This window comes from Podarcis raffonei, chromosome 8 (genome assembly GCF_027172205.1).
Source record: "Podarcis raffonei isolate rPodRaf1 chromosome 8, rPodRaf1.pri, whole genome shotgun sequence".
NCBI lineage: Eukaryota > Metazoa > Chordata > Lepidosauria > Squamata > Lacertidae > Podarcis > Podarcis raffonei.
Window position 1 is genome coordinate 84,332,019 of NC_070609.1, and position 12,578 is coordinate 84,344,596.

The following is a 12,578-nucleotide window of genomic DNA, read 5'->3' on the forward strand; positions in this document are numbered from 1 at the left end:
GTTCCGGAGGTCCGTTCTTAACCTGAAACTGTTCTTAACCTGAAGCACCACTTTAACTAATGGGGCCTCCTGCTGTCGCCAGAGCACGATTTCTGTTCTCATGCTGAAGCAAAGTTCTTAACCCGAGGTAATATTTCTGGGTTAACGGAGTCTGTAACCTGAAGCGTATGTAACCCGAGGTACCACTGTATTACAGCTAACAGTGGGGGGCAAGGGGATGTTTTCAAAGGGATGGGTTCCGTCTCAAGTGTTGCTGCCCCATCAGGGCAAGGAAGGCTGACCAGGCTCATTTGAGCCTTCCACTCAGGTAAACAGGAAGAGGACACAGACTCCCCTGCCCTTAAGGAGGGTTTTGCTCAGGGAGCTGGCTTTAGGCAACGGGGGGGGGGGCCTCACTCCCCCTTCCTTTGAATCAGGAAGCCCCCTCCCCCTTTCTTTACCAGGGACCCAAGCAAGGACCACCCCCACCACCCCACTTCTCCTCCTTACCCATTATTTCATGGCAAGACACGGCAGAGTCCTAGTGCCATGTTGGGAACATCCAGGGGGAGTTTGGAGTCCCAACAGGGTCAGGTGTGCTGTGAGGAAGCACACACACCCCCAGGACTGCTGAAGATGGAGCGAGAAGGAATGCAGAAAGCTGTCGCGGAGGGAAGGAGGAGCATGTCAGGTGGCAGGACAGGTTTGACGGCAGTGGATTCCCCAGGCGCAAGAGGAGGCTTCGCTCTTGGCCAGGGCTCTGGAGCCAAAGGCTGGGAGGGCAGGAACAGGTTGCAGCAGAAAGGTTGCTGAGATCCAGGAGAGTGGAAAATAGGGTTGCTGTGTTTTCTGGATGAGGAGGGCCTTAGGAAGCCAAGGGGCTGGTAGGACCGAGGTGAAACTGTGCTGCTCCCTTGTTATTTTTGCTGTTGGGTGTTGATGTAATCGTGTAACAGCGTTGGAATGTTGTTCTATTTCTTCTTGTGTTGTTTTATTCCATCATAATGACATTGTTTTCTGCATTGCTTGATTTTGAAATGCATTTTTGGGGTTGTAAGCCGCTTTGAGCATGATGTGTGTAATAAAGTGGCATACAAGTAAAGTTATGAATGAATGGTTAGCCATGCTTCCATTTCTCTGAGCGACACAACACACACAAGAACATTAAAGAACCATCACCAAGCATCACAGATGGATTGTATCCATAATTCACGATAATCAATTTAATGTTGTTTTAAAAAGTCACAAAAGAAGGAAATCAAAGATGTGGGTGCGTCATCAACAGTTAAAATGTCATAGCCGCCTGTTTTCAGGTGCCCTGGGAAATATATTTCAGACTCCTGCTGTTGTTGTGAGGTGGGAGCTTCAACTTCCTTGCAGTGTTTCTCTCTTACGGTTGTCCTGCAGTGTGTGTGTGTGTGACCCCCACCCCCCAGCAACTTGTAGATAAATAATACCAGATTCCTTCATTTATATTATTTATTTAATTATTAATAAAATTTGTACAGCACCCTTCATATTGTAGATCTCAGGGCAGTTCAAAACATACAAATGCAAGATTACCGTATTTTTTCCTCTATAAGACTCACTTTTTCCCTCCTAAAAAGTAAGGGGAAATGTGTGTGCGTCTTATGGAGCGAATGCAGGCTGCGCAGCTATCCCAGAAGCCAGAACAGCAAGAGGGATTGCTGCTTTCACTGCGCAGCGATCCCTCTTGCTGTTCTGGCTTCTGAGATTCAGAAATTTTTTCCCCTTGTTTTCCTCCTGCAAAAACTAGGTGGGTCTTGTGGTCTGGTGCGTCTTATAGAGTGAAAAATACGGTATATATAAACACGTTAAACATAATAAAAACGAGAGCAAAATTTCCAGAGAGGCCGCATCTTTCGGCATCTTAAAAAGACATGCAGAATCTGCTTAGGGCTGTGTCCACAGGTGATCTGTGTGCCCAAATGCCGCTCAGTGGCACGGTTGGGGGTGGGGGTGGGGTCACAAGCCCAGCAGAAGGCCCACCCTTCATTTTAACTGAGTTCTTCACGTTCTGCTAATTTCTTTTGAAACAAATATTATGTTCAGGCCCTGATGCCCCGGATCTTTTCTCCTTATGAGTCCAGTGGAGGGGAATTTGAAGGCAGAAAATTTGAAGACCCGCACTGACCTCACGGGAGATCTCAGCCATGCCACAGAAACCATGGCTGTGTGGCACAGTGTGGCTTCAGAAGGGAATGTGCGTGTTCAGGGGGGCAGGATTAGTGCTGGAGACAATCAGCTGGGGGAAGCAGGGCTATTCACACACAGCCTGAGGCTTCGTCCCAGGGGCATCTACTTGGATAATAAGTGCTGGATCTTGTGAGGCAACTTGTTTGCCCTTAATGACCTGCCTGGAGTGGACCCCACGATGGTTGAGAGGGATGTCCCGGGGCCTCTCCACACTCGGCCACCTTTACAGCTGCTCCATCCGAAAGCTTCCACTTTTGATGCGTGTGGGAGGGCTAGGATGGCTGAGAGAGGAGGAAAAAAGAGAGCAGCGGTTTGGGAATCCTCTCAGGAGCCCTCGGTGCGGCTGTGCCAGGCACTTGGGCAGGTCTGGGGGCGGGGGGTGCCCCTCAAGGCTCAGCAGGGTTGGAAATAAAAGTCCACCACATGAGAAGGCCCCGGGAGCTGCGTGAGGCCCAGAGGTTCGTTGGCTCTGGAAGAGGTGCACAGGAACCAGCCGGGATGGGCAGCCGACTCAAACCGCCAGGCCCCGTCTTTGTTAGAGGAGAAGAACGTGAAGCGGCTGGACTCCTTCCTGCCACCTTTGGGCAGATCTGTGATGTTGACGGTCTGAGGAGAAGGAGATAAAAGGAAGCGATCTGGTGAGGGAGGGAGGCAGGCAGAGGGAGAAGGAGGCTGACCCCTGTCTGCTTTGGGCTAGCGTCCCTCTGACTAGTGAGGGGCAAGAGAGAGTTCCTAAGGAAGACAGAACATAAGAAGAGCCTGGTGGATCAGGCCCATGTCCCTCGTGGCCCAGCATCCTGTTCTCACACAGGCCAACAAGATGCCCCAATTGGAGGCCCGCAAGCAGGATTCGAGCGCAAAAGCCCTCTCCCATCCCGTGGTTTCCAGCAACTAGTAATTCAGGAGCATTTTTGCCTCCAACTGTGGAGGCAGAGCAGGCCTATCATGGCTAGTAGCCCTTAATAATAATAATAATAATAATAATAATAATAATAATAATAATTTATTATTTATACCCCGCCCATCTGGCTGAGTTTCCCCAGCCACTCTGGGCGGCTTCCAATCGAGTGTTAAAAACAATACAGCATTAAATATTAAAAACTTCCCTAAACAGGGCTGCCTTCAGATGTCTTTTAAAGAGAAGATAGCTACTTATTTCCTTCACATCTGAAGGGAGGGCGTTCCACAGGGCGGGCGCCACTACCGAGAAGGCCCTCTGTCTGGTTCCCTGTAACCTCACATCTCGCAATGAGGGAACCGCCAGAAGGCCCTTGGCGCCGGATCTCAGTGTCCGGGCTGAACGATGGGGGTGGAGATGCTCCTTCAGGTATACAGGATCGAGGCCATTTAGGGCTTTGAAGGTCAACACCAACACTTTGAATTGTGCTCGGAAACGTACTGGAAACCAATGCAGATCTCTTAGGACCGGTGTTATGTGGTCCCAGCGGCCACTCCCAGTCACCAGTCTAGCTGCCGCAATGGCCCTCTCCTCCATGTAAAGCAGGCATCCCCAAACTCCGCCCTCCAGGTGTCTTGGGACTACAATTCCCATCATCCCTGACCACTGGTCCTGTTAGCTAGGGATGATGGGAGTTGTAGTCCCAAAACATCTGGAGGGCCAAATTTGGGAATGCCTGATGTAAAGGCATGGACTTGTCAGGTAGCAGCTACCCAGACTCTTTCCAAGGCCAGTCTGCCGCTGAAGGGTAGAGTCCTTCCTGCTCCTGCCACCCAACCCTGGCTCTCTGCTCTTAAGCTGGCATGTAGCAGGAGGAGGATTTATGGTGAGGCTTCCCGCCCCCTCTGCGAGCACATCCTACGAGGATGCCAAACTGCCTCTCCTCACCTCAAGCTGCAACGCAGGCCAGGCACCAGAGGAGCAGGCCAGGCACCTCTTCCCATCCTGAATGCTCAAGATGATGGAGAACTTCTCGTGGTCAAAGGCCCGGTTGTGAATCCAGTAGATCTTCTCTAGGGATGGGAAAGAGTAGGTGAGAGAGTCTGTTGGTGTCCTGCGGGGAATCCCAGTAGAGAGGCTGGAGGTGTGAGGGCATTCCCAGGGGTCATACTGATGGATGATGTCAGGGTTAGGGGCTCAGTAGCAGAGGAGGGACACGGGTGGTGCTGTGGGTTAAACCACAAAGCCTAGGACTGGCCAATCAGAAGGTCGGCGGTTCGAATCCCCGCGAGGGGGTGAGCTCCCGTTGCTCCTGCCAACCTAGCAGTTCGAAAGCACGTCAAAGTGCAAGTAGATAAATAGGTACCACTCCAGCGGGAAGGTAAACGGCATTTCCATGCGCTGCTCTGGTTCGCCAGAAGCGGCTTAGTCATGCTGGCCACATGACCCGGAAGCTGTACGCCGGCTCCCTCGGCCAGTAAAGCGAGATGAGCGCCGCAACCGAAGAGTCGTCCGCGACTGGACCTAATGGTCAGGGGTCCCTTTACCTTTTAGCAGCCAGAGGACGAGGGCGTGTTCTACCCTTGCCTCTTTTGCTGACCTGGAGGGAGGTGGGGGGGGGGACGACCTTCAAGCCCAGGATGTTGGTGGCCTTGCATACACAACCTGCCTCTAGCTTAGAGGGCCACAACCAGGGAAAAGAAGGGTGTCCAGTTTCCTTTCCCGGCGACTGATGCCAAGACACGGGAGCCCATAAGAGAAATCCAGAGCTGATGATCAAGGTAGAAGTTGGGGCGGCAGAAGCGGCAAAGAGGCAGAACAAGAGTGTGAGAATGAGTCTGCAGGAGAGGGAAGCAATGATGGAGGCAGGAGCACACAGTGGTGCACACATGGGCGCACACACACACAAACATGTTCAGTGCCAGGCAGGCAATTGAGGGCAGCACCAACGCAGAAGGAAAAGAACAGGCTGTGCTGATGGAAGGAGAAATTTGCATGCCTCCCTTTGAGATATCATAGAATATAAAGGGACCCCACTGATTCAAGCCCTTGCAATGCAGGAATCACAGTTATGTTCCAGTCTCCCCAAGTGGTCCAACCCCAGGTCCTATCTGTCCGGTGGGAAGGAGGTATTGGTTGTGTCCACAATATGGGTCATATCCAACCCATGAGGAATAGTTCTTCTCCCACCAGCCTGTAAGCTTCAGGAAAGCAAAACTCTGCAGACTCACCTTCCAGGGCAGAATCGGGCCCTTGCAGGTATCCAGCTACCAGCTCATTGTTCTGGAGGTAGAGGGACTTCTGGTTGACATCCCAGATTCTGAAAACAAACAAGGCTGCCTTTACAAGAAAAATCTTTCCCTTTTCTCTCACCTGCCACAAAACTGTTAGTATAATCCTCAGCATTATCCAGATCTTTAGGTGTGCATGCATGCACAGAGGACCGAGCTGCCTCAGAATTGACCAACTAGCATGGACACCTCATTGCCCATACCTGGCTCTACAGGCACAGCGTGCCATTTACAAAACCTGCCAAGACTGGCAATGCCAAAGATCCTGGCCAGGGCAATGCTTGTCCCTTTCTAGGCAGAGTGGCAGCGGTTAATCACCCCCAGCAACTCCTCTCCCCTTTAACTCATCAGGCTTGCCTCCCCAACCCCTTATACTGGCAGCATTGCCAGGCAACCTCAAACTCGCCAGAAGAAAATCAGATGCAAAACTGGACCGAAAAGAAACACCCTGTATTCATAACGTGATAAAATAGAGCTGTATTCTTGCATTGGGCAGTGTGAATGGGGAGGGAAGGTGTGTTGTCAATCCATCCCATTAGACGAGAGATTCCCTTTCACACTCTCCACTAGCTGCAAGACTCAATAGTCATCTACTTTGATGAGAAGCTTGCTTGGTCTTAAGAGAGACACCTGACTGCAGGCAAAAAAGCAGAAATCGGGCATTGTCAAATGTGCAGGGTTTGCTGCTTCTATCCAGTTTGCGGAGGCTGGAACAGCTTTGACTAGGAAGTCCCAGGACAGAGAAGTTTTTCGGTGGGCACAGAAGTTTCTGTATTCTCACAAGCATCCAGTTAGCACCCTCTCCCTCTCAAGTTACATTTGCCACTTACGAAGCAGCACCCACTCTGCCATGGAAACCACCTGAACACAACTGGGCCAGGGCACTTACCTGGACCTGAAGACGGCTGCCTGGGCAAAGACCTTCTTCTCCCCATCTGGACAGAGAACAGAAAGGAGGAAGAGGAGGATGTGACTCCCAGGGTATTTGTGAGACTCCATTCTAAATCAGGCATTACCTGGTAGCTCTGCTTGACCAGTGAGGCTGACCCCTTTTTATAGATCCCTTGAAACCACCGGGTGGGAATGTACATGATTGCTAGACACTGTAATTAATTCTGTGGTCGGGTACCAGGATTTCCAGCAGCTCTTTTGCATGTTGCAATTCATGTCGCAACTTTGGACGCTGAAACTAAAGTTCCCTAAAATGACAGCAGAAGCTCCTTCCTCTTGCTACGTGCAAAGGGGAGGAAAGAGTAACACATAAACAGAGTGACAAGAAACCCTGACGCATTTTTAAATTATGCCCATAGCAGGGAATACAGATATTCCAAATGCTTCACTCTTCAAAAGAAAGCAAAGACTCAATTCCTCAATAAGAGCTGCAGCCAGCAACCCCATCTGAGCAGAGCATTATCTCAAATCTCAAAGCAACAGCTGGCCTCTCTTTGTTTAAAATAGGCTCACCAGCGGTCCCAGTTTCTGCACTCGGCTACGCAACCACCCTGTTCCGGCATTTCCGCTTACAGAATGAACCAATTCACCACAAGGCGAGCATGAGAAGCAGTTGGTCTTGCTCCCTTGACTTGGTGTCTTGCAAATGACCAAAGTTAAAAAAGAGGCAACACTTGAGTACACTAAAGCACGCTATACTGTACCAGCAAAGTTGGAGGGTTCCTGCGTCTGCTGGTCACACATGGTTTCAATCCTGGTGCCTGGGTGGCCTTGTGGGCCTCACCCCAGCTATTTATGGTGCACTTTTCGGAGGCGTGGCCAGGCTTGGGATGGTGTCGACAGAAAAGTGTGATCACGAAATATGCAAGAGATAATTGCATCTTGAGACAAAGCTCTCTCGAGTCATTCCCCAAACCTTGAGTGGTCTTTTGCAGTGTTAGGAACTGCTGCTCAATTATGGATCTTCTCAATTTTGCACCCCTTCAGCTCTGCAACCTTTATGGGGGGGAATTGCCCAGATCACCTAAATCCAGCAGTGGAGGAGTTGCCTGCTGTTTATGGTAGAGCTTGATGGGGATGTTTTAGGGAGTGTCAGAAGGGGGTATTCTGTCCCTGCTCTGAACTGCTCTGCTGTTTGTATCTGTATCTCCTTCATGCTTGCAAGAAATCTTTCTTCAGCATCTCCCAGTGTGATGGTTGTTCCTTGCCGTGTGTATGGTTGTAGGGGTGCTGGTGCCAGCTGAGTGTGTTTGGGACATAATAAGATATTACAGAGACCAATAAGATATTATAGACAAATGTCTAAAGGGTTGTCACACGAAAGATGGAGCCAACCTGTTCTGGAGGGTGGGAATCGAACCAATGGATTCAAGTTACGAGAAAGGAAATTCCAACCAAGCATTAGGAAGAACTTTCTGACAGTAAGAGCTATCAGTAGAACGGTGGTGGACTTTCCTTCCTGGGAGGCTTGTAGCAGAGGTTGGTCATTTGTTATGGATGCTTTAGTTGAGATTCCTGCATTGCACAATTCTGAACTTACGGTAGGGTGCTTAGGAGGAATCAGCAGCTTCATGTGGATTTGTTTACAGCATCATGCCCTGTTGGCACTTTTTGTGTACATCCATCTGTGACTGGCTGTGTGTGGTGGGCAGTGGGCATTGACTGAGTGACTAAGGACACAGTGTGCATCATTGAGTCCCCTCTGCCAGGCTTGGACTCTCTGGCAGTACTAGACCACTTCCAAAATACAGCTATTTTTTAAGATTTTTGTCTTAAATATATATAAATGTCTGAAGCAAGGTCTGTTTACCCAGGACAGCTTGTCTCAAGTGAAGAGGAAGCTGCTATTCTGAGAAAAAAGGAACTTCAGATTGGCTTACGTTGAAAGGGTACATGGTGCTTACTCATACACCAGAATCGTGTAGGAAATGGTCTGCTATGGACACAAGCTGAGGTATGAGGAAATGAGATAATTTCCAATAAGACTTGTCCATATTCAGGAACGCATGGCTGCAAGATGTTGTGCAACGCATGTCCAGCCCCCATAAAAAAATTATGCACGCCTGTGGTCACTTTTGCTGTGTGTCACCAGCTGAACACGATCCAGCCGTGGTTATGCTAATCGTGTTAACAGAAACGGAGGCTTTTAGATAACAGGAAGCAACCGGTCCTACTCAATTCCACATTGCTCTGGCCGCATCTGGAGTACACCTTCTGAGTGCCACGTTTCAAAAGCCTACTGGGTCCACTGCAGCATGTACAGAGGAGGGCAGCCAGGAGAGTGAGGGGGGTGGCTAGAAAACCAGGCACCTGGAGAATCAAAGAATTGTAGAGCTGGAACGCACTTCAAGGGCCACCTGGCTCAGCCCCTGCAATGCAGGAAAAACTGCCGGAGAAGCCCTGATTAAACGGAAGGCACCCCAGCGGTCTTCAAATGCCGGAATATATGCGTGCCTTGTGGGGAATGTGTGTTCCCCACCCCCACTCCCCCCCCCAATTTAAATATTCTGGTATTCAATGTTATTTTTCTGCTAGTAAATGATCAGTAAACTCCAAAGCAGCTGATGGCATCTGCCTCGCACTGGGCGGCTGCACCTCTCGCTCAGTCCTGCCCAGGCGGAAGGCCAGCAGGAGGAAATGCCGGACCGGATGAATAGCTGTCAACTTCTCCCATTTTTTAAGGGAAATTCCTTTATTCCGAATAGGATTCCTCGCAAGAAAAGGGGAAAGTTGACAGCTGTGACCAGATGCCCGTTTAGTTCTCCCATCTAGAGGCCTCAGTCCTCCTCCTCCTCCATGCAGGGGTTAAAAGGGCCCCGAGGAGGCTCCTTCCCAGCCTTGGGGTTGGTCTCGATGACCACGCGGGATCCCTTCCTTCTTGCTGCCTCTTCCGCTCGGGCTTCCGGGAAGGGCAAGCCTCCCCAGGCTTTCTGCGCACGCGCAGCCTCCTCCGTCGGGCCGAGTCACCTGACCGTCGCTGTTTCCCCCTGAGCGCATGCGCAGCACTCGGCGCTGTTTCCACCTCCGGCGGGTGGTGGGGAAGGCATCCTCGGCGCATGCGCAGCACTTGACAGCGTCGGCCAGAGTCGTCCATGGCAGGCGGGTGTCGCTCGGGGGATCCCGCGGCCTTCTCGGCCCGGCCGCCGGGGTGGCGGCTCGCGGCGGCGCTGCTGGTGCTGCTGGCGGCGGGCCGCGGGGCGCAGGCGCTCTACTTCCACATCGGGGAGACGGAGAAGCGCTGCTTCATCGAGGAGATCCCTGACGAGACCATGGTTATCGGTGCGCATGCGCGAGGAGGGGAGCGAGGGGCGGGGGTGCGGGAGAGCGCGGGGGGTGCGCGCGCACCGGCTCACCTGTCCCCTGTCCCTTGTTGACGGTGGCGCGCCTGTTCCTCCGCTCCGCAGGGAACTACCGGACGCAGCTGTGGGACAAACAGTCCGAGGCCTTCCTGCCCTCCACGCCGGGCCTGGGCATGTTCGTGGAGGTCAAGGATCCCTATGGGAAGGTGAGCAGGTGGAGGAGGAGGGGGGGAGGGGGAGCTGATGCTTCTTGGTCTGACAGCAGCAGCCAAGGACGCGCTGAGCAAGGAGACCCTGCCCGCCACCCTCTCCTCCCTGGGGCCTTTCAATAGTTTGGGGGCGGGGTGTACGTGTGCAGGGAGGCAATATGCCTGTTGCTTCCTCACCTCTGCATCAGGGGTGAGGGAGTGGATTAAAAGCCCCTGAAAGGGCCAGGCGACTCCTTGGTGGGGGTGAGGATGGTCTGGGGTCGTCACCCCTGGCAAAAGCTCCAATCAGATATCATAAAAGGTAAAGGGACCCCTGATCGTTAGGTCCAGTCGCGGACGACTCTGGGGTTGCGGCGCTCATCTCGCTTTATTGGCCGAGGGAGCCGGCGTACAGCTTCTGGGTCATGTGGCCAGCATGGCTAAGCCTCTTCTGGCGAGCCAGAGCAGCGAAAGGAAACGCCATTGACCTTCCCGCCGGAGCGGTACCTATTTATCTACTTGCACTTTGACGTGCTTTCGAACTGCTAAGTTGGCAGGAGCAGGGACCGAGCAACAGGAGCTCACCCCGTCGTGGGGATTCGAACCACCGACCTTCTGATTGCCCTAGACTCTGTTAGCAGAAATGGAAGCAGCAGGTGAGATACACCCACACCCCTTCCTGCCTGACTTTGCTGCTGCTTGATGGTTTCAGATGGTCCTCTCCAGGCAGTACGGCTCTGAAGGCCGCTTCACCTTCACTTCGCACACCCCAGGAGAGCACCAGATCTGCCTCCACTCCAACTCCACCCGCATGGCCCTTTTTGCAGGCGGGAAACTGGTAAGCAGGTTTCTATGTGCCCTTTCCCTCTACCCACCTTGCTCCAGCCAAGATGGTGGGGGCTGCTCTTCAGGTCCTCTGCCCTCATGAACTGGACCCCCCCCCCTGGTTATTGCTTGTGTAAGGCAAGAGAGAAGCTGCGGTAGAAGGCCAGAGCTCTTTCTACATTTGCTGAGCAGCTGAGGTGGAAGGGAGGAGGAAAGAGCCCTAATGAGGCAGGCGTGGGGAGTGGGTTGAACTGCAGGGGTGGCTCTTGAATTGGTTTGTGTGTTGCTGTGTTGTGTTCAGCGGGTGCACTTGGATATCCAAGTCGGGGAGCACGCCAACAATTACCCAGAGATTGCAGCCAAGGACAAACTGACCGAACTCCAGCTAAGAGCCAGGCAGCTCTTAGACCAGGTGGAGCAGATCCAGAAGGAGCAGAACTACCAAAGAGTAAGTAACACCCACAACGGATTTCTTTCTTTCGGTTTTTTACCGTAATGCCATTCAGGAGGAGGAGCGGGATCTTGAATGGCATTATGGGGGGGGGGGGATCTACCCTGTCCATGGTTTGTGAGGAACTTGTCAGACCTCAATGTTTAAATGGTTCCTACCTAATCACACGCTGGTGGCGTTGTGGGTTAAGCCACCGAGCCTAGGACTTGCCAATCAGAAGGTCGGCAGTTCGAATCCCCGCGACGGGGTGAGCTCCCGTTGCTCGGTCCCTGCTCCTGCCAACCTAGCAGTTCAAAAGCACGTCAAAGTGCAAGTAGATAAATAGGTACCACTCCGGCGGGAAGGTAAACGGCATTTCCGTGCGCTGCTCTGGTTTGCCAGAAGCGGCTTAGTCATGCTGGCCGCATGACCCGGAAGCTATATGCCGGCTCCCTCGGCCAGTAAAGCGAGATGAGCGCCGCAACCCCAGAGTCGGCCACGACTGGACCTAATGGTCGGGTCCCTTTACCTTTACCTAATCACTAACACCGTACTTAAGGAGCATCATCTTGAAAGGGTTTGCTGATCTGAAAGTTCAGAGAAGCACTTGCCAAATCCTAGGAACTTCTTTGGGAGGGGGGCATTCAAGCTGCTTTGGTGCAGGCCGACTGGAGTTAGGGTGGCGTTTGTTGTGGGTTTACAGGTGGTATACCTGCAATAGAACAAGATTGGCAGGAGTTGTTCAGAGGGGGGTAGTATTGGAAAGGTCCTACATCTGCAAGAGGGACCCACCTGCGTAGATGGAGAAGTTGGGTTGTATGGGTCTGGTGTGGGGAAGGGGAGAGGGAAGTACCTTCTCTGACTCTCACTACCATGTTCACTTTCCAGTACCGAGAGGAGAGATTCCGCATGACCAGCGAGAGCACCAACCAGCGGGTGCTGTGGTGGTCCATTGCCCAAACCATCATCCTCATCCTCACTGGCATTTGGCAGATGAGGCACCTCAAGAGCTTCTTTGAGGCTAAAAAATTGGTGTAGCCCTTCTGACAGCACAGGCACCGTTGTTTTTCCGGTTCCACTGAGCACTTCTTGACCCTCCTGGATTTGGCACAACTGAAAGGACAGATGGAAGCACAGCATGTGAAACATCTTTGGACCAGCATTTGCATCCTTCCTCTTCCCTGATGAAGGGGGTGCCCTGCCCACAGAAGTCTCTCACGTGCCACCCCGTTCTTTGCTTTGCTGTGTTGCAGCAGCTGGAAAAGCCTCTGTGGGCAGTGCCCTTGTGCAGATCCAAAGGAAGAGAAAATTGCTTTCTAAGAGACTGGTGGGAGTGACTTCTGGGTTGTTCTGTTCTGGTGGTTCCATGTTGTTCTTTGCTCTTAACACATGAGGTTTGTGGTGGCAGCCCTTGTAGTGGAGAACAGCCTGGAAGAGGAAATGGGAGGGGTGGAATAACATTTATACTAAAACTGGGTTTTTTTCTTGCTGGGGGTGGGG

At 52.1% G+C, this 12,578-nt stretch overlaps 2 protein-coding genes across 3 annotated transcripts; one reads left to right on the forward strand and one right to left on the reverse strand.

Moving 5' to 3' along the window:
- Positions 1-1,963: 1,963 nt before the first annotated feature.
- On the reverse strand, positions 1,964-8,537 carry LOC128419974 (interleukin-1 receptor antagonist protein-like). Of its 2 annotated transcripts, XM_053401312.1 has the most exons (5): positions 7,041-8,537; positions 6,275-6,320; positions 5,326-5,414; positions 4,043-4,167; positions 1,964-2,802 (listed from the first exon to the last, which is right to left on the reverse strand). In XM_053401312.1, exons 1-5 carry the CDS (start codon positions 7,078-7,080, stop codon positions 2,590-2,592), a joined length of 513 nt encoding a protein of 170 aa, XP_053257287.1. In that variant the 5' UTR covers positions 7,081-8,537; the 3' UTR covers positions 1,964-2,589. The 2 variants fall into 2 exon arrangements, with proteins under 2 accessions (XP_053257287.1, XP_053257286.1); XM_053401311.1 differs by having other exon boundaries at positions 6,275-8,537.
- Positions 8,538-9,412: 875 nt separating this feature from the next.
- Positions 9,413-12,376, forward strand: TMED4 (transmembrane p24 trafficking protein 4). Its single transcript, XM_053401307.1, has 5 exons — positions 9,413-9,615; positions 9,741-9,841; positions 10,536-10,661; positions 10,950-11,096; positions 11,967-12,376. Exons 1-5 carry the CDS (start codon positions 9,429-9,431, stop codon positions 12,114-12,116), a joined length of 711 nt encoding a protein of 236 aa, XP_053257282.1. The 5' UTR covers positions 9,413-9,428; the 3' UTR covers positions 12,117-12,376.
- The last annotated feature ends 202 nt before the right edge of the window (positions 12,377-12,578 follow it).

Excerpts from the sequence above, each read along its gene's own strand:
- LOC128419974 (XM_053401311.1), bottom strand. The coding sequence starts at position 6,384 with ATGGAGTCTCACAAATACCCTGGGAGTCACATCCTCCTCTTCCTCCTT. Across the intron at positions 5,415-6,274 it reads GCAGCCGTCTTCAGGTCCAG|AATCTGGGATGTCAACCAGA; the intron begins GTAAGTGCCCTG and ends GTTTGTTTTCAG. Across the intron at positions 4,168-5,325 it reads GCCCGATTCTGCCCTGGAAG|AGAAGATCTACTGGATTCAC; the intron begins GTGAGTCTGCAG and ends TCCCATCCCTAG.
- TMED4 (XM_053401307.1), top strand. The coding sequence starts at position 9,429 with ATGGCAGGCGGGTGTCGCTCGGGGGATCCCGCGGCCTTCTCGGCCCGG. Across the intron at positions 9,842-10,535 it reads TCAAGGATCCCTATGGGAAG|ATGGTCCTCTCCAGGCAGTA; the intron begins GTGAGCAGGTGG and ends TGATGGTTTCAG. Across the intron at positions 10,662-10,949 it reads TTTTTGCAGGCGGGAAACTG|CGGGTGCACTTGGATATCCA; the intron begins GTAAGCAGGTTT and ends TGTTGTGTTCAG.